Raw genomic sequence first — 19,578 nt, 5'->3', positions numbered from 1 at the left:
CATGGGCACGAATACACTCTTGTATTCGTTGTGGTGTGGAATCAAATAGCCTTGGAAGGTCATCTGGATGAATTTCTTGCCATGCCTGAAACACATGCTGTATCAGTTCGTGATAGTTGTTGTCTGAAGTCTGGTATCACAGAATATATTCTCCCATCGCATCCTAGTCTGGCACTATGGGTGACAAATAAGTGGACCAGACAGACAGTCAATGATCTGTACATTCTTCAGAGCGTTTGTAGTCTGAACTGCGCTGTGGATTCTTGCGTTATCCTGCTGGGATATGTAATTTGAGATCTTGTTTGTGAAGGGTATGACATCAGGGTTTACCGTTCGAGCCACATACTGGAGATCATTCAGCCTCCTCTCAAACAAATCACTCCTGTTTTATTTAATACCTTCATACATGGTTCCACAGAAACACCGCAGAAAGCCACTCGATACTCAAACTGATTCTGGCTCTACGGCCGGTGTGGCGGAGCGGTTCTAGGCGCTTCAGTCTGGAACCGCGCGACCGCTACGGTCGCAGATTCGAATCCTGCCTCGGGCATGGATGTGTGTAATGTCCTTAGGTTAGTTAGGTTTAAGTAGTTCTAAGTTATAGGGGACTAATGACCTCAGATGTTAAGACTCATAGTGCTCAGAGCCATTTGAACCATCTAGAAAATTTATCTGACGTAGCACACTCATTTGCGATCGCGCAGCGTCAGTGATAAGGCCAGAGTGAAATATCCACAACATTCCTCATATTTCATAAACGGTTTCATATATTGAAATGAGATTTTGGCAAATAATAGCATGCAAAGAAGAGAGTATTTTTCCCATATCGCTGTTATGCAAAACTTCATTATCTACCTTGTTATTCTACAAACTACACACTTTTCGGATGAGAGAATGTAATTTTTAAGGGCCATCGATAGTTGATGAAAAGAAAAATGCTCGTAAATGATGACATTACACATTTTTTTGTACCGAGGATGTGATTTTTCATAAGTAACTGGCCTTACTTTTCCTCAGTTCCTCACTGTTGACAAAATTCATCATCTTGGTGGGTTGTTCCACGAAGACACATACCAACAGTGAGAAAAGATAGTATTGATACTATGGTCTTGTAACTGACTAGTAACAATGTTTGAAAAGCCGTTGTGATATGGTAATAGTGATTAAATATCTGCAGCCATCATTGGAAAGTACGAACAATTCACATCATTTTGTCATATTCACAATTTAAAGTTACGTGCTGTAGATGGAGACTAGCCGCTCTTAAGCAGTACCGTGCGAGCTGTCTTCAGTGAGCCACCTCTTATTCTATGTAACCTTAGGCCTAAGCAAGCCACCAGAAAAAATATAAGTAATGGTTTTCACTACTGATGTTTTAATAGTTTGTAATTGTTTTGATAATAAATCACATGAACTGGGTTTTTTTTTCCCTTAGAGGGTGACATTTCTATTATTAGCCTTCTTGGTGTGAATTGCGTGTAATTTGTTATTCGGTTACAGGAACACACAAAAAACTACTAAAAATAAAACATACGAAATGTTTTGACACTTATTTAGATGTGTGTAGTGTTTATCAACTATTACACAATAGTCTTTTCACGGTGACTGCCTGACGCAATGTAGAAAACCAGTCCGCTTGACTGGGCCGATGACACACCTTTTAATTTTTCAAATATTACATTAAAGTGAATATTTCTTATTTCTGTGTCTACTACAGTGAAATGTAAAAGATAATGCTGAAGTTACGCTAAAAAAAATATTTACTATAATATCTGTGGATCTGTTTAGTTGGCCCGTCCATAGCAACCTACATGTCGTCGTCAATCATACTCCATCTTATATCTGCCCATCATATCCTACGTCAGTTTCGTATGTTCACGTGTGTGTTCCTGCGCATTGATGCATTTTGATCTTTTGACATTATTGCATGAGAAGATAGCATATGTTCCATCACAACATGTAGATGCAGATTGTTCTTGATATGTTTGGCATGTTCTAAGGGATGATGTAGTCAACTTGATGATGGCTCCAGAGCCAAATAGAGGGCATAATAAACATAATTACAGTCGAATGGTGAAAACGTTGTCATTCAGAAACTTTTTGGCGGCTGTGGTCCACCCTAAAGAAAAAAGTAATTTCAGTTTGAAGGCGCACTAGCCAGTAAGATGGACGAGTTTTCGTGATCACTGCAGTTAACACAAAAGAAGTAGGACGAATCTCTGACCTCACAGGGTCGATCACTTTTTTCATACTGTTCAGTCGTAATTTAAGAGACAAACACTTCTACAAGGAACGACATTATGGAACCGTCAAAATCTGTTATAATGAATATTTGTTCTGATTAAACTGGAACCCATGTGATCACGTTGTAGGCAGCCATCATTGAATATATACAACGGAGAAAAGAAGAGCAGTTGTTTGTGAAATTCGTCATTTCATTACACATGATCTATATTTCAGCTACTAGATAGCCGTCTTCAGTGCATATAACAATAAGTGACACGAGTCTAAAGTGTCACGTAGTAGACAATATAGGTGGTGTAGAGCTTACAAGAGTCTAACATGAACTCAATGACTTGTCATTGCAAAAGTCAACAATCTATTTCAATGATAAGTATACTATCTGGTGAAAGTCGGACATACACAGTGATGGTTCCATGAAGACATTCTTTAGATCCATTGGAGATGTGCAGTACTGTCAACAGAAAAAATCTCATATGTATAGTGTTGTACGTGGAGGATACTATACTGTACCTACGAACTAATGATGGTTTTTGGTTGGCACTTCAGTTTAGTGACTGATTTTAAAATTAAATGAAAGAATGGGCCGGCACAAGCAGTTACCGCCACTTTCCTTAGTGCTTGTTGTTGTTGTTAGACGTGAGGATGTGTTTTGCGCATCATTTATAAATATTTAACGTTTACACATTCAAGTGCTGTACAATACATTAAAGCTATTGGGAATATATTATTACTTCTTCAGGTACAGAATTTTATGGCGAGTAAAACGCTATATGTGTCTAGAACTGTTTATAAAGTTTGTGAACAGTTAAGCCATACTTTTCTTTACTGATTGCTTTACTGATTATTGGTGTGCAGTAGAGTAATAATGTAACAGATATATTGCTAAATACAGCATTGACGAGATTTTTCTCCACTGCAAAGCTTTTAAATTTCAATAGAATACTTGTCCCTAGGTATTCGTATGTGACCAAACTGTTCTTTGGAACATTTTTTTCCATTTGAATAAACCTTATTTAGCCGGAGTAATTTTAGCAACTTCAGAAAACGACTGTATCAGATAAAAAGTGAATGCCGTTATTTAAAAAAGGAATACTAAATCTCTATTACAGAGCTGGCTAGTGGTGAAACTGCGAAAAGTGCACCAAGATACAATAGTCTCCCCACACATGTTTGATGCGTACCGCTCCGGGTGGATGTATTCATTTGATAGACACAGGCAGGACACTTCGTTTCTACTTGTTTTGTTGTTTCTGTATTGTACTTAGTGGCGACACTTTTTATTGGTGGAAGTAAACACATCAACAGTGCATAAGCAGGATGTAATTTACACGGCCTTCTGCATCATCCAATTCACCATCTCTAGATTTCTTTCTCTGGAGCCATGTGTAATAGTAGTGGGCTTCTTCACTTCACCTTAGCGAGTAATAAATTATAAAAATATTCTCAACCTTTTAACAACTTTAACGCAGACCTCGACGTCCGAGGAACCCACCTTCCCGAAAACTGTTTTCTCGCCTTGTTGTGACGCTTCAGGAAACGGGAAGCTTGAACCCGAGGCGACGTGATCTTTGTCGAACTCGCACAGACGAAGTTGCCGAAGTTACTATTCTCTCTTCCGTTCCAGTGAATCCACGCGTGAGCACACGAGAGCTTGAACAATAGACTGGCACTCCTAACACCAGCGTACGTGTCACTGAAATACGATAGCAGTTCCATCCTATTCGTACATTCATTACAAGAATAGCACAGGAATGACTTCCACGACTGCTTGAGACTAATTAGCAGATTAGTATCCTCTGACAGAAACGTAAATGAGTCAATGGTTTTAGGTGTGTCAGTCTTCTACTCAAGCTTTCGTGTGCTCACGAGTGGATTCACTGGAGCGCCAGCGAGAACAGTAATGTCGGTAGCTTCGTCTGAGCGAATTATAAGATGACTGCGTTGCCTTGCAATTGAATTTCCCGTTTCCTGGAGCGTCACGGCAATACGAAAAAATATCCACCGGGAAGATGGGTTCTTGTCAGCATATCGCTCTATGCCGATTTCCCCGCTCTGAGTTGTGTTACACCTATCTTAAACCACAATAAAACAAAAACAATTACGTAATTTTTGGTCAATGACTGCATTTACTGTACACAACATACGGTTTAAGACTTACCTTTTATACTACATGTACCCGTAATATAAATAAGAAGACATTACTGCAATGACTTAGCTGCTGGAAAGGGCGCCCAAACGATAGTTTGTAGGGGGGAAGGGGGGGTTTATATTTAATATTTTGGAAGACGAATGGTGAATTGAAAGTAGCAAATTTTTCAGATCTGGCCATGTTAAAAACCTGGATAATACAGACTTTTAAATCATTTTCTCGAAAAACAACACCTGAATACATTGTATTGGCTCAAATGGCTCTGAGCACTATGGGACTCAACTGCTGAGGTCATTAGTCCCCTAGAACTTAGAACTAGTTAAACCTAACTAACCTAAGGACATCACAAACATCCATGCCCGAGGCAGGATTCGAACCTGCGACCGTAGCGGTCTTACGATTCCAGACTGCAGCGCCTTTAACCGCACGGCCACTTCGGCCGGCCGAATACATTGTATTTTTTCCTTCCCTGAGAGCTAGGGGAGACCGGAGCCCCTCCTTGCCATCGGTATGGGCGCATTTGGCTGCTGTTGAATATTCCTTGTTGTATGGTCGTGGCACACGAAACTTTTCCTTTCCAAACATTTCGTCCAGAGTTACGCTGCACATCTTTAGAGGTGCTGCTTGTTCCACTGAATCTTGCCGACTGACAAGTCGGACGTCTGAGAGCAATGTAAACACCATGAAAAAGGAGGTGCGGTTGAACTTAACACGTGAATGTCAGAGATAATCCTTGCCACGGATAAAACTAAGCTGCAGGTTGTGTGATGCAAGTGTCCATATATCACTAAGTTTCGTGGTTACCCCTTTTCCGTTAAATTATCCCCAAGTTCAAAAATATTTCGTGGACCACGATCATACAACATGAAAGACTCACCAGCGTCTAAGACATTCAATCGTGAAAAGCTTCATTCTACGATCGCAATGACTGATCTGCTGCCGGCTGGAGTGGCCGTGCGGTTCTAGGCGCTACAGTCTGGAGCCGAGCGATCGCTACGGTCGCAGGTTCGAATCCTGCCTCGGGAATGGATGTGTGTGATGTCCTTAGGTTAGTTAGGTTTAATTAGTTCTAAGTTCTAGGCGACTGATGGCCTCAGAAGTTAAGTCGCATAGTGCTCAGAGCCACTGATCTGCTAAATTACATTCTCCATACATGAGTAGCGTTTCTGATTTCTTTTCAACAGATCTTGTAGAGAGGAGGTGGTTTACCGCATAGAGTTCCGTTTAAATAAGACATAAGTAAGAAGTGAACACATCAATCCCAAGATTGGTTGAAACACCACCGTGCTTTAATGGTCCTGTTGGAGGTGATATCGCCGGCCACAGTGGGCGAGCGGTTCTAGGCGCTTCAGTCTGGAACCGCGCGACCGCTACGGTTGCAGGTTCGAATCCTGCCTCGGGCACGGATGTGTGTGATGTCCTTAGGTTAGTTAGGTTTAAATAGTTCTAAGTTCTAGGGGACTGATGACCTCAGATGTTAAGTCCCATAGTGCTCAGAGCCATTTGAACCATTTTTGGAGGTAGTGTGCTTTCGCCTTCCTCCGATCTTTGAGAACTAATGTACCCAGCCAGTTATAGTGGTTCCTACATTTCAACGTGGATTCAGAGCCACGGTGCACCTCGGCATTTTTCATATCTACAGCCGTTGCTAGCGGTGAAAGAAGTGATAAGGGGCAGATAAAAATCCTAGGTTTGACAGGGAACCGAACCTGACCCCTTTAGATTTGCAGAAACTCAGTCATATTGATTTACGTTCCCCTGGTATTCAAACAAAATTCTCTTGATATATTTTTTTGTTTTGTTTCTGGACGAGAAGTTCCTTGGGGTGGTCAAGATAAATGGGACATCTTGAACGTTGACAGAAATGGAAAGCGCTACACCATGAAATATCAGTTCGATATTTATGAAACTTTCTGAAGTTTTTCGTCAAATAACGGCTATTAAAAGATTAAATTTTCATGCTTGTCGGGACTGATATCCATCACCAACACCAATGTGTGGTGTGCCTTCCATGGCCACGAATATACTCTTGTATTCTTTGTTGTGGAATCAAACAGCCTTCGAAGGTCATCTTGATGGATTTCTCGCCATGCCTGAAACACATGCTGCGTCAGTTCGTGATAGTTCTTGTGGGTGAACCAGACAGACAGTCATCTGTACATTCTTCAGAGACTTTATGGTGTGAACTGCACTGTGGACTCTTGCGTTATCCTGCTGGGATATGTCATTTGGCACCTTGTTTGTGAAGGGTACAACATCAGGGTTTACCGTTCTTGCCACATACTAGAGATCCTTCAGCCTCCCCTCAAACACATCAGTCCTGTTTTAATTAATGCCGTCGCACATGGTTCCACAGAAACACCGCAGAAAGCCACTCGTTACTCCAACTGATTCTGGCTCTACGTCACGCTAGTTCCTGTTGCTTCAAGTGTGGTGTCAGTGATAAACGATGCATGGTCACTCGTGATTTCAATCCAGCTTCCAGAAATTTGCTCCCTACGGCTCGTGGTGACACCCTACCTCTGTACTCTCCCCGGATTTTACCTGTTATCAGTTGTCTTTTCATCAGAGCGCGCCGAACAATCCTGCGATGTTCTCGTAGTGTAGCATGCCTTGCAAGGACCTGTGCACATTCTTCTTGCCAAACTGGTGTCTTGACGCTTTCTCGTCGCTCGTTCTGAAGCCACTGAATTACAGCCCAGTGTCTATGCGATCCGTCCGTATGATCTATACCTGCATCTTCACGAGTACTCTGCAAATCACAGAGGGTTGTTCGGACCACCTTCAAACTACACGGTCCATACGCATTAGTATGACCACCGAATTTTTCTGCATCAACGTGCAAAAACCACTGATGCCAGCACTACCAATGGAGAGTATATAAAACTTGTTGACGGGATGCGATTGTTGGGTAATGAGGAAACGGAGCGATATATATGACGTCCAAAAGGGCATAATCATTGGCTTTCGGGCCAAGGGTGGAAGCGTTTCCGAAACGGCTATGTTTCTAAATCGTTCGCTTGCCGCCATGTTTAAAGTATGCTGTGAATGGCAAAATGGCGCTACCCACAACTGGCGCCAAGGCAACTTTGCTGCACCATGAACTATACATGACAGGGGTGAACGACCGCTACAGAGATGTGTACTCGCGAATAGACGTGCAACTGTTGAACAACTGACCTCCAAGTCAGCAAGTGGCTATCAACAGTTTCTCCTCAACGACCCTTCAGCGAACGTTGCTGCATATGGGCCTCTGCAGCAAGCGTCTTGTTCATGCATCCCTGCTGACTGCTATTCATCGGCCAACGAGACTGGAATATGCACACCAGTACAGAGCTGGACCTTCACTAGTCGGCGACAGATTTCCTTTTCAGATGAATCGCCTTTCGTGCACCATCCGACAGATGGCCTTTGGCTTGTACGGGGTCAAACGTGAGAAAGCAATTACCTGCAACAATCATAAGATCTCAAGAATGTTTCTCTGGCATATCGTGGGTGATCTCGTCATTCTAGAGGACATCATTGATCAACGCAAGTATACGTCTACCATTCTGGGAACATGTACACCGCTGCATGCTCTTTGTTTTCCCTCGGTACGATGGCATCTACCTGCAGGACAGTACAACGTATCACACAGCCCGCAGTGTGCGTGTGTGGTTCTAAGGCATCAGACTGAGTTTACTGTACTCCCTTGGCCACCAACCTCACCAGATTTAAACTCAATCGAGAATCTGCGAGACGACTTCAATCTGACTGTTGGCGCCATAGATCCACAGCAGAGAAACTTAGCGCCAGGTGGCATCTGCACTGAAGTAAGTATAACTCCACAATCCTGTCGGTACCTTCCAGAACCTCATTGGCACTCTTCCTGCACATCTCACAGCAGTCCGCACTGCAAAAGTTTGTTACTTAGGCTTCTGACAGGTGGTCACATTAACGTGACCAGACAGAGCTGTAGACGTCGTTTGGCCAGAAATGCCCTCTTAGGCAGTGCTAGTCTGCTTCTTATGTCCTCCTTGCTATTTTCATGTCCTCCTTGTTCCATCCGACACGTGTTGTTTCGCTTCCAAAGTAGCAGAATGCCCTCAATTTGTGAGTTTCGCTCTCACCAGTTTTGATGTTAGGTGTATCACTAACACCATTTCTGCTGTTCCTCATTCCTTGCGTCTTTCTTCGGTTTATTCTCAGTTCATAGTGTGTACTCATTAGACAGTTCATTCCCTTTAACAGTCCTGCGGTTCATCTTCACTTTCACTAAAGATACTAATGTCAACAGTGAATCACTGATTTTCATTTTCACGAAATTTTAATTCCACTTCTGATTCTTGCTTCTATTCCTGTCATTTTGCGTTACGAAGTACCAAGCCTACTTTTCTCCCATAGAGCATCTTCTGAAGACATATTGTTTTTTTATGTTAGTTAGTGGTCTATACAAAAACTACCCACAGAAAAAATTTGACATTTATTCTCGAATGATAACGCATTGTCTATTTTGGTATCCCACCACGAAGGCGGCGCGTGGGTCTGCTCCTGAAAACTGAAAGGTTGGCCGAATGATGAAAGTGAGTAGGAGCAGGAAAAGGTGAAAATCTCTCGGTATTGCAGTGTGAATTATAGATGTTTATTATAGGCAAAAACAAGTTAATAAATGGTTACATAACTTTGCAGCGAGGTGCGAAGCCGTCGTAAGTAGTACATAGTCTCAATAGCAAGCTAACACCCCCTGAGGTTGAAGCGATGTTTCCAGGCCGTCTGCTCTTGATAAAATGGGCAGAATCTGCAGTGGAGCTCGTAGACCTGCGCACAGCGCCTGCTAGAAAGCGTTGTCGTCGGTGTCGGTGTCGTAGTGCCAAGCTATGAACTTGCACCTACGTCGTGGCATTGTAACTATCGATACCACATGTATAGGCAATGATTTTCATATCTCAATGTGAATTACTCTGAGAAGTCGGATCCCTGGAGCCGCTGCACGTTTCAGCCTTAATAGAAGAATAACGTCGCATTTTCTTTGTCCGCAGGAGTGTCTGCGTTCTGACTACGTGCAGCATGATGTTCAACATTGGGAACCTTGGTGGAAACCCATTTTTGGCGTTCATGGCGCAGGGAGCTGGCGACTTACCAGGAAATCTAGCAGCACATTTCTTGGGCAACAAATTTGGGCGCAGGTTTACAGAAGCATTCTCATTATTGGCAGCAACCTTGATATCCATATTTATTATCATCGTTATAACAGGTGAGACAGCCTCTTTTAATTTAATATATAAATGTTTTATGAGTCTTCCTGCCTCCGCCCCATCCCCCCTCCCCTCCCTACCACCCTCCCCCCTCCCACCCCTCCCATGCAGTCCTGTGCCACTGCGGAGAGTGATACTGCGTGCCTTGTATTTCAGTTAAATGCTGTTGCAGCTGCAGCCATCTTTCTAGCTTGTTACACAGTGTTACGGTTAACTGCTGCTGTAGTTGACTGTGGCCGTCTGCCACCTCCCGGGCAACAGTGCCTGTGGTTCGGTATCCTCCCGATGCACGTTAAACAATGCTGTGAGCCATACCAGACTCCTGGGCTACTGTCATCATGCTTCGTCCTTCGTCTAGTTTCCCAATGGCTCTTCCCCGTGTGAAGTCATCCAAATATTGTCTACAGGATATACTGTAATGAAGAACATTACAAGAGTGCGCCATTACTGCTCGCTAGTTGACAACACACTTCTTTTCCCGTTACTTCTCGAGCTGTGGGGCCAACTCCATTTGGCTCTATAGGCACGTTGCCTCAAGCCATGTGACGTTCAGCTTCCTGCGCACTACTGGCAGACCTCTGGGAACATGCTCCCACACTTTCATTCATTTCCACCGAGTTTCTAATATATTCTGTTACTTTATCACATCCTTAAGTTTGGCGGAATAGTGTACTTAATTATGCTAATAGCAATTATTTGATAGCTGTAAACCATTTTCTATCAAATGATTAACAATGCTGAAACCCGTTGCTTGTATATTTTTAGTAACTCATGAAGAAATCCTTAATCTAATTCCTATATCGGAGCTCCGTCATTTTCCAAATACGGGTTTTTTAAATGAGGTGGTTTATGGGTATTGTGACCAATCATCCCTAGGCTGTACAAAGCCCACTCAACACTTCCATCGGGTACTGGAGACTCTCTCTGGCGTCCACAATAGCCAAGAGGATGAACCCATGGGTGTGGCCAGGAATGAAATGTTATAGGGATCGGAATAATTATCTGTGGTAACGTAGGGCGAACACAAGTAAGCGTATTCTTAGTCACTTGAGCAGTTTATAACGTAGAATCCAAGAAGTTGACCCTGGATCGTAGTGCCAAGATAAAACATACCGTTGTCGCTTAAGAAATCTGAAGTTGATACTTGTCGCAGTTGCAGGACATGGACCAATGCGGAAGTATCACAATTTTTTTTTTTTTTTTTTTTTTTTTTTTTTTTGTAGAAGCCAAGTTGCAAACAGCTGTCTTCTATCAGGGACCATTTCAACTTTTTAGTCCACTGCCACTCCCGTTTCATGAATGGGTTCTCAACTTTCTCGGTCCCGAGTTTTCCAACTGACAGACATCACAGCCTTTGAGGCCTTTTTGCCATGTCCAATCTTAAGCAGTCCTTTCTCTACTCATTTACAACATAAAACTCGTTACTGATAACCACTAACATTTTTCCTACTTTGAAGGTCCAGCTTCCCCAGCCGAGACGTTTACATTATTGTGTCACAACGTCATGGAGTTCATGTTATTCGTTTGTAATATGCTAAAAGGTGTTAAAACTTCTATCGACAGGACGACGATTAGTCTCTGCTAGTGGCAGATGTATTCTCACTACTGTCAGTCAGGTCTAATTAGAAGTCACCGAATTCACTCACAATATATCAAATCTGACTAAACATTTTGCTCTGTTCCAGTATCTGGGCCTCACTGGATTGTGACAACCGCAGCTGCGTTCCTCAAGTTCTTCTGCGTAATGTCTCTCTTCACAAACGTACTGCAGAGTATGGAGATCCATCCTACGTGTATTAGACAGATTGGTTCAGCTATAGAGTGGGCTTTTGTCGCAGCAGTAATAGGAATCGCTCCGTATATTGTTTACTTGGTAATTATTGTGCACATGAATTCCTTAGATACGCATGCAAAGTAACCTATTGTTAGCTTTTTCCTATCTGTACGACAAGGTATAGACTAACCGATAGTTGCTAAGGATCAATCGCACATTTACAGTCTTGCCTGTACGTTGAGGTGAAAAAGATCATGGGATAACTCTTATCATCATGTCTGACCTGCTTTAGGCCGGCGTACTGCAGCATGGACTCAACAAGTGAATGGAAGCACTGTGCAGAAATGCTGAGCCATGATGGCTCTACAGCCGTCTATGATTGCGAAAGCGTTGCGGCTGCAGGATTTTTTACGCGAACTGACCTCTTGATTATGTCCCATAAATGTTCGATTGGATTCATGCCGGGCGATCTAGGTGGCCAAATCATTCGCTCGAACTGTCCAGAATGCTCTTCAAACCAATCGCGAACAGTTGTGGCCTGATGACATGACGCATTGCTATCCATAAAAATTCCATCGTTGTTTGGGAACATGAAGTCCATGAAAGTCTGAAAATGGTCTCGAAGTAGCCGAACGTAACCATTTCTAGTCGATGATCGGTTCAGCTGGACCAGAGGACGCAGTCCATTCCACGCAAATACAGCCGACGCCATCATGGAGCAACCACCTGCTTGCACAGTGTCTTGTTGACATCGTGGGTCCATGGCTTTGAGGGGTCTGTGCCACACTCTGGTCTACCAACAGCTCTCACAAACTGAAATCGGGACTCGTCTGAAATGGTCGCGGTTTTACAGTAATCTAGGGTTCAACCGGTATGGTCACGAGCCCAGGAGAGGCTCTGCAGGCGACATCGTGCTGTTAGCAGAGGCACACGCGTCGGTCGTCTGATGCCATAGCCCATTAACGTCAGAAATGTCGCACTGTCTAACGTATACGTTCGTCGTACGTCTCACATAGATTTCCGCGGTTATTTCACGCAATGTTGCTCGTCTGTTAGCACTAACAGCTCTTTGCAAACGCCACTGCCCTTTCTAGTTGAGGCCGTCGGCCACTGTGCTGTCCGTCGTGAGAGGTAATGCCTGAAATTTGGTATTCTCGGCACATTCTTAGTACTGTGGATCTAAGAATACCCAGTTCCGTAACGCTTTCCCAAATAGAATGTCTCCAACTACAATTTCGCGATCAAAGTCTGTTAATTCACGTTGGGGACCTTTTCACATGAATCACCTACGTACGAATGACCACTCTGCCTATACACTGCCCTTGTATACCTTGTGTACTTGCAATCGCTATCCCATAATCTTTGTCACCTCAGTGTAAGTATCTGAGGGCTACAAAGATTATTTCAAGTGTTTGTGTATCATACGGTAAGATACAAAAACCATTAGTAAAAGACACCGACCGCCGTGTCCTCCTTTGCCAGTGGTGTCGTCGGATGCGGTATGGAGGGGCACGTGATCAGCACAGTGCTCTCCCGGTCGTTGTCGGCTTCATTGACCTTGGAACCGCTACTAAACGGCCGTTTAAAGCTGATTTTCACTGTTTAGAATATGCCCAGCTTACGTAAACAGGTGTGCTTCTGTGTACTGTGTTTTGTGTTACGTAGTAAGTATCTGTGAGCGGTATACACTCATGTTCAGAGAAAAAAGAACACGTTGAACGATGGAGATAGGACGCTCATATTCACAGGGCATGTACATTAATATGTTCTGCAGAAATGACTAGCATTTCGGTCACCTCGGTTCACCCTTTGTCCTGTTGCCAAGTAGACACAGGGTCTTCCATGGAATCTGGTAACTTGTTCCATGTGTGATTGCACTGACGCATATCGTGTCATCCTGTGATATAGCCATCCATGCTGCATTAACCTGGTTCAAAGTTCATCTGTGGTGGTTTTCAGTGTTCCACAGCATTTGTACCTATCATTTCACAATATTCCACACATTTTAGATTGGGAACACATCTGATGGGTCAGGGCAAAAGGCTGAAATCCTGTGACATCAAGAGGGCACGTGTTTGAGCAGCAACATGTGGTCATGCATTGTCTTGCCGAAAAATGGCGTCTGGGGTGTTGGGCATAAATGGTATGGCTACGGGTCACATTCACTGGTCACACTGCCCTGGACAGGCACCAACTCTGATTTGTGGTTGTACCCAATAGCAGCCCACACCATAAGGCCTTGAATTGGCACTGTATGTCTTGTGCGAATGCAGTCACGGTGATGCCTCTCCCCTTGTCTGCGACGAAACAAAATGCGAGCATCATTTTCACTGACTCGTGTGGCCGAGCGGTTCTAGGCGCTTCATTCTGGTACCGTACAATCGCTACGGTACCTGCCTCGGCCGTGGATGTGGGTGATGTCCTTAGTTTAGTTAGGTTTAAGTAGTTCTAAGTTCTAGGGGACTGATGACTTCAGATGTTAAGTCCCATAGTGCTCAGAGCCATTTTCATCATTTACAAACAAACAGTAACTGGATTCATCTGAAAACACTATCTGATGCCATTTCTGTCCTCAGTGACGTCGTTCCACACACGATTACCGTCTAGCATGTTTCTGCACAGTCCTCAGAGGTATGCAGAGAAGTGGACAACGTGCACGTAACCCATGCCGTAATAAACGGCGATGGACTGTCACCCATAATAGTGTGCGATGTGTTACACTGTTGCGCTGTTGCTCCAGAGCTGAGGAGGAACAGTGCAATTCTGATGAGTTGTTGATCCTCTCATGGGGTAGTCTGAATGGTGCGACCTGATCCATCTCGTTGTGTTCAGAGGTCTTCCACGAATCATTCTGCACACCCCCGTTGCATTGCCGAAATATTTCATCCCACATGAACAGCAGGCTCCTGGATGGATACATCACATTCTCTCATACCAATAATGCGCCCTTTTTTAAACTCACTGATTTGACGGTACGGTTTGCGTGCATATCGGGAAGGCATCCTGCAATTCTGTTCAAACCACACTGATCCATAACCTTTGGTTTATAAAAATGGCTCTAAGCACTATGAGACTTAACATCAGAGGTCATCAGTGCCCTAGACTTAGAACTACTTATACCTAACTAACCTTAGGGCATCACACATATCCGTGCTCGAGGCAGGATTCGAACCTGCGACCGTAGCAGCAGCGCGGTTCCGGACTGAAGCGCCTAGAACCGCTCGGCCACAGCGACCGGCTTGGTTTATAGCTACAACGAGAGCTGCGGGCAACTTTTACTGATAGGTAGCTTTGCGCCGCGATATCTACGTTGTCCTTGATCCCGTTGGCAGACATGGTTCAAATGCTAATCATTTCTGCAGAACATACTAATGTGTACATCATGTGAATGTGAACATCCTATCTCTAGTCGTTCAAGGAGTTGTTTTTTCTGAATATGAGTGTATATACGGACATGGCCATTTGCATGAGATGCTTTACGTTTCTAAATACGAGGGAAAATCAGGTAATGACAAATATATATCATGTTCTCCGCACCTTAGACTATTTTTCCACATAGTCCTCCAGCTGGTTCACATATTTGTCGTATTGTAGCGCCAAGTTTGAGATGCTCCTGCAGTAGATTTCTTCTGGCTGACTACGGAACCACTGTCGGACTGCTGGCTTGGCTTCATCGTTACTTGTGAATCGCTGTCCCGGCAGGAACTTCTTCAGAGGTCCAAAAACGTGGGAATCACTTGGGGAGAGATGTGGACTATATATCGTGTGGTCCAAAATCTCCTAGTGAAATCCCCAGAGCTCTTCGGTGGTTCTGATTGCCACATGTGGTCTCGCATTGTGGAACTGAATCACGTTGTCCACATCGAGAATCCCTCAGAGCCTTCACCTGTTGGCAGCCCTCAGACCTGACAGTGTGGAACGATAACTGCCGGCATTGATGGTTGCACCTTGTGACATGGTATCCAGCAGGAGCGGTCCACGCCTATCACAGGTGGGCACTGGCAAGGCCACGGTACTGGCGTGGACTCGCAGCATGATAGACTTGGCTTGTGGGCTGCTGCAGTGCTGTTGCCCCACCACAGCGGTTGGATGCGCTGATGTAATAAGAGGCTAGCAGCACAGCTAGACACGATTACAGCACCCAGCTCGCTACAAGGTAACATCACCAGCTTGCTGAATGACTTTTGGGCAGGATATTTTCTCGCCGCCCAAACTGTATTCGACAGCAACCAAAATTTTATGTCCTGCTCTAGCACCAGATCTAGTGGGACATCCCACTTCGACACCAGATTCTACAGGTGTGTAGTGGAGCGAGGGGTAAGAAGTAGTCAGGATGAGGTTTTTTGAATGCGGTTTCCAATAAACGAGTTAAATAAACTGAATTTTTTTATATTATGAAAAAACTGAGTAAACAGGAGCATGCCCAGAGCACACCGTGAGTCCGCTTGCCAGTCTAGGTGAGCATAATGGCCAGAGGAATAGGCAAAGAGAGGAAAAAGTTAATATTTGAATCAGCTGATAGCTGATCAAGAAGAGCAGTGCCAGAGATAGGTTTCCCACGCCATCCGCCCAGGAAAAATGCTAAAGGATGTAAGAGCTACTAGCCTGAGTCCTGCGCTCCAAGAAGAGGCCAGCCACCAGCACATTACAATCCTCCCAAGCTTCCTACTAGTGCTGGCTTGCCATTGCAGCATGTGTGACTAGTTTTGTCAGCAGATCACCTGAAATAACAGCGTCTGCTGAAGGCATGGTTTGATGTATGACATAGGGACAAAAGATTTATGTATGTGACTGAATAAAGTAACGAAAAATCTGGAATAAAATTTTGTTACAAAACCATAAACTGTATCCACTATGACTAGACATCCTGCACACAATATAATGCTAACCAAATACATCTTGCACAAGCAGCAATTAATAAATTGCCAAAAGTTATTATTAATGAAAATTTTACACTGAGGTGACAGGAGTCATGGGATACCTCCTACTATCGTGTCGGACCTCCTTTTGCACTTGGTAGTGCAGGAACTCGAGGTGGCATGGACTCAACACGTCGTTCGAAGTCCCCTCCAGAAATGTTTAGTCGTGCTGCCTCTGTAGTCATCCATAATTGCGAAAGTGTTGCCGGTGCAGGGTTGTGCATCAACTGACCTCTAGATTATTTCGATAAATGTTCTATGTGATTCATTTTGGACGATCTCGGTGGCCAAACCATTCACTCGAATTGTCCAGAATGTTTTTCAAATCAATCGCGAACGATTGTGGTCTAGTGACTTGCAGAGTCGGTCATAAAAATTCCAATTTGGGAACATGACGTTCATGAATGGTTCCACATAGTCTCCAAGTAGCTGAGCACCATGAGGACTCAGTCCAATCCATGTAAACATAACCACTCGATTATGGAGCCTTACACAGCGAACTGTTGACAACTTCGTTCCATGGCTTCATGGGATCTGCACCACATTCGAACCCTGCCATCATGTCTTACCAACTGCAATCAAGATTCACCTGACTAAGCCAAGGTTTTGCAGTTATCTAGGGTTCCTCCTACATGGTCACAAGCCCCGGAGAGACGCTGCAGCCATGTCATGCTGTTAGCAAAGGCCTTCGCATTTGTCGTCTGCTGCCACAGCCCATAACGCCAGATTTCGCCACACTGTTCTAATGGATACATCTGTCGTACATCCCACATTGTTTTCTGCGGTTACTCCAGACAGTGTTAATTGTCTACTAGGACTGACAACTCTACGCAAACGCTACTGCTCTCAGTCATTAAGTGGAGGCTGTCAGCCTCTGCATTTTCTGTGGTGAGGGGTAATGCTGAAATGTCGTATTCTCGATACACTCTTGGCACTGTGAATAGCGGAACAATGAATTCCCTAACGATTTCCAAAATGGAATGCCCCATGTGTCTAGCTCCAGCTACTTTTCCGAATTCATAGTCTGTTAACTCCCATCGTGCGGTCATAATCCAATTGGAAATATTTTCACCTGAATCACCCTTGCAGAAATGACTGCTCCGCCAATGCACTGCCCTTTTGTACTTTGTATACATGACTCTAACACCATCTGTATACGTGTTTATCGCTATCCCATGAATTTTGTCGCCTCTGTATATACACAACTGCAAAAGTGGCATCCACCATACACTCTGTAGTGACCAGATGTAAAGTAAGACCTGGATACAGTGGGTCACACAAAGACTGACAGACTGCTACATGTATTGCATCAAATGGTAAAAGCTTGATAAATCTAATAACTCTATCACTTTTATGTATTACGCAGAGGGCGCTCTAACCTGTTTTTCTTTCCACAGGGTACTGCAATAGACCCTCGATGCCTCTACGGGGTTCTTGGACTACTTCTTGCCTCAGCGGCCATTGTAACATCATTCCTGCCTGAATCATTGAATGAGAGGTTACCTGAAACGCTGGAAGATGCTACCAACTATGGCGCCTGTCAAAAATATTGGAGTTTGCCTGGTACAAGAAAATGCTGATAAATATTCACCTATGACTTTATATTTATTTATTGATCAAAATGCTCTATCCTACCCTTTATTGGATATAATAAAAATTTCATTTAAACTAAACAGGTTTTATTGGTGTAGTTAATAATAAATGTAGAGGCAGCGCCTTAGGAGAAACAAAAGAAAACCATGTAATTGATTTATGGTCACAAAAAAACTACCACCAAATATTTAACAGGATGTTCGGCAGATTCAGTAGACAGAAGTAACAGGCCATGGTGTTTTCTGAATAAATGGTCACATTTTGTAGCCTGACACAATCATCTGCCTTTGTGACATGTTTTAATGTTATTACAAGTAAAACTACGTTAAAGGTTAGCCCCAAAGCAACTTTGATTAAGCAACGAGTTTCCTGATTAAATATTTATGTTCAGTATCAATAACTACTAGCCCATCACCATATGTTGAAATCGCTATATCTTTCCTATCCCCCCCCCCCCCCACTGTTCATCCCCACATAGCATGAAAGTTTATGCACAGCTGCCACTTGCCCACAGCTCAATGTCGTGGGTTCCAGTGTTTGGATGCCATAACACCAAATTAATAAAAAAAATAAATAAAAAAAAAAAAAAAAAAACACTTATTTCAGGCATCGCACCTTTCCTAATTTTTTCTCTTAATTGTTGCTGATTTTTGTAGCTTTTCCTTGTAATCATTAATTTTTTCGAATTTCACAATTCCCAAGTGTATAATGTTAGATACAATAAGGGCAAGAGCAGTGAAGGGCAGCTTCTTGTCTCCCTTCCCCATAGTTAGGTAAAAGATCTTTGCAAGTTGTAATCATATCCTGAGCCATCAAACAAGCAGACATACCGTATTTACTCGAATCTAAGCCGCACTTTTTTTCCGATTTTTGTAATCCAAAAAACCGCCTGCGGCTTAGAATCGAGTGCAAAGCAAGCGGAAGTTCTGAAAAATGTTGGTAGGTGCCACTACAACTGTAACTTCTGCTGTCGAATATATGTAGCGCTACACAGGTATGCTTTGTAGGCACAAAGATAAATACTTTCGCCAAAACCTCTGCGTCAGTAAATAAATTAAAAAAAAAAAAGGTGGAAGACGAGCTTTTTTTTTCTCCGCCCCGAGTTTCGACCACTGCATTTTCATACATTATCCAACAAAGTAAATACAAATTCCGTATTGTTCATCTTCGAATGTAGCAGAATTTCAATGTATTACGAAAATCCGACTGGCAAGACTGTTTAGGATGTTTGTCAATATGGCCAACTCTACGTTCTGAATATTTTCCTACCAGTGAGAAGAGTTGGTTGCTAATAGGAACCTGATGAAATGTGAATCACATGCAGTATTCTCTTCACCATAAGAATAATCGAATATAAACATTTTGCCATGTATTCTTTCACGTTTGCTGCTATCTCATTTAAATCCTGCCTAATAAACTACGAAACTAGAGTGAGACAACAGCAAACGCGGAAGAATATACGTATCGTGTCATGTTTATATTCATATTATTCTTATGCCTAATGTGATACAGTCAGAAATGAAGTATGGCAACTGACCAGATTTTTAAATCTAAGATGACTCTAATTTCTGTGCAGAATTTGATGTACTACAGAAGCGGCCGCAAAGATTTTCAAACGGAGAAAAATTTTTGCCGAACTCTCGTTCAGAACATGTTCTGAAATAC

At 43.3% G+C, this 19,578-nt stretch overlaps 1 protein-coding gene across 1 annotated transcript in view; it reads left to right on the top strand.

Annotated features, from left to right (window-relative positions):
• LOC124789285 (solute carrier family 22 member 7-like) overlaps positions 1 to 17,993 on the top strand; it is a 96,681-nt gene extending 78,688 nt beyond the window's left edge. The window contains exons 7-9 of the mRNA XM_047256591.1: positions 9,412 to 9,626; positions 11,313 to 11,500; positions 17,718 to 17,993. Of these exons, the coding sequence (XP_047112547.1) occupies positions 9,412 to 9,626; positions 11,313 to 11,500; positions 17,718 to 17,900 (586 nt within the window). The 3' untranslated portion in view covers positions 17,901 to 17,993. The remainder of the gene's footprint in view (positions 1 to 9,411; positions 9,627 to 11,312; positions 11,501 to 17,717) is intronic.
• Positions 17,994 to 19,578: the final 1,585 nt, after the last annotated feature.

The sequence above is a fragment of the Schistocerca piceifrons genome, chromosome 3, assembly GCF_021461385.2.
Source record: "Schistocerca piceifrons isolate TAMUIC-IGC-003096 chromosome 3, iqSchPice1.1, whole genome shotgun sequence".
Classification (NCBI taxonomy): Eukaryota; Metazoa; Arthropoda; class Insecta; order Orthoptera; family Acrididae; genus Schistocerca; species Schistocerca piceifrons.
This window is presented reverse-complemented; position numbering and strand designations above follow the sequence as displayed.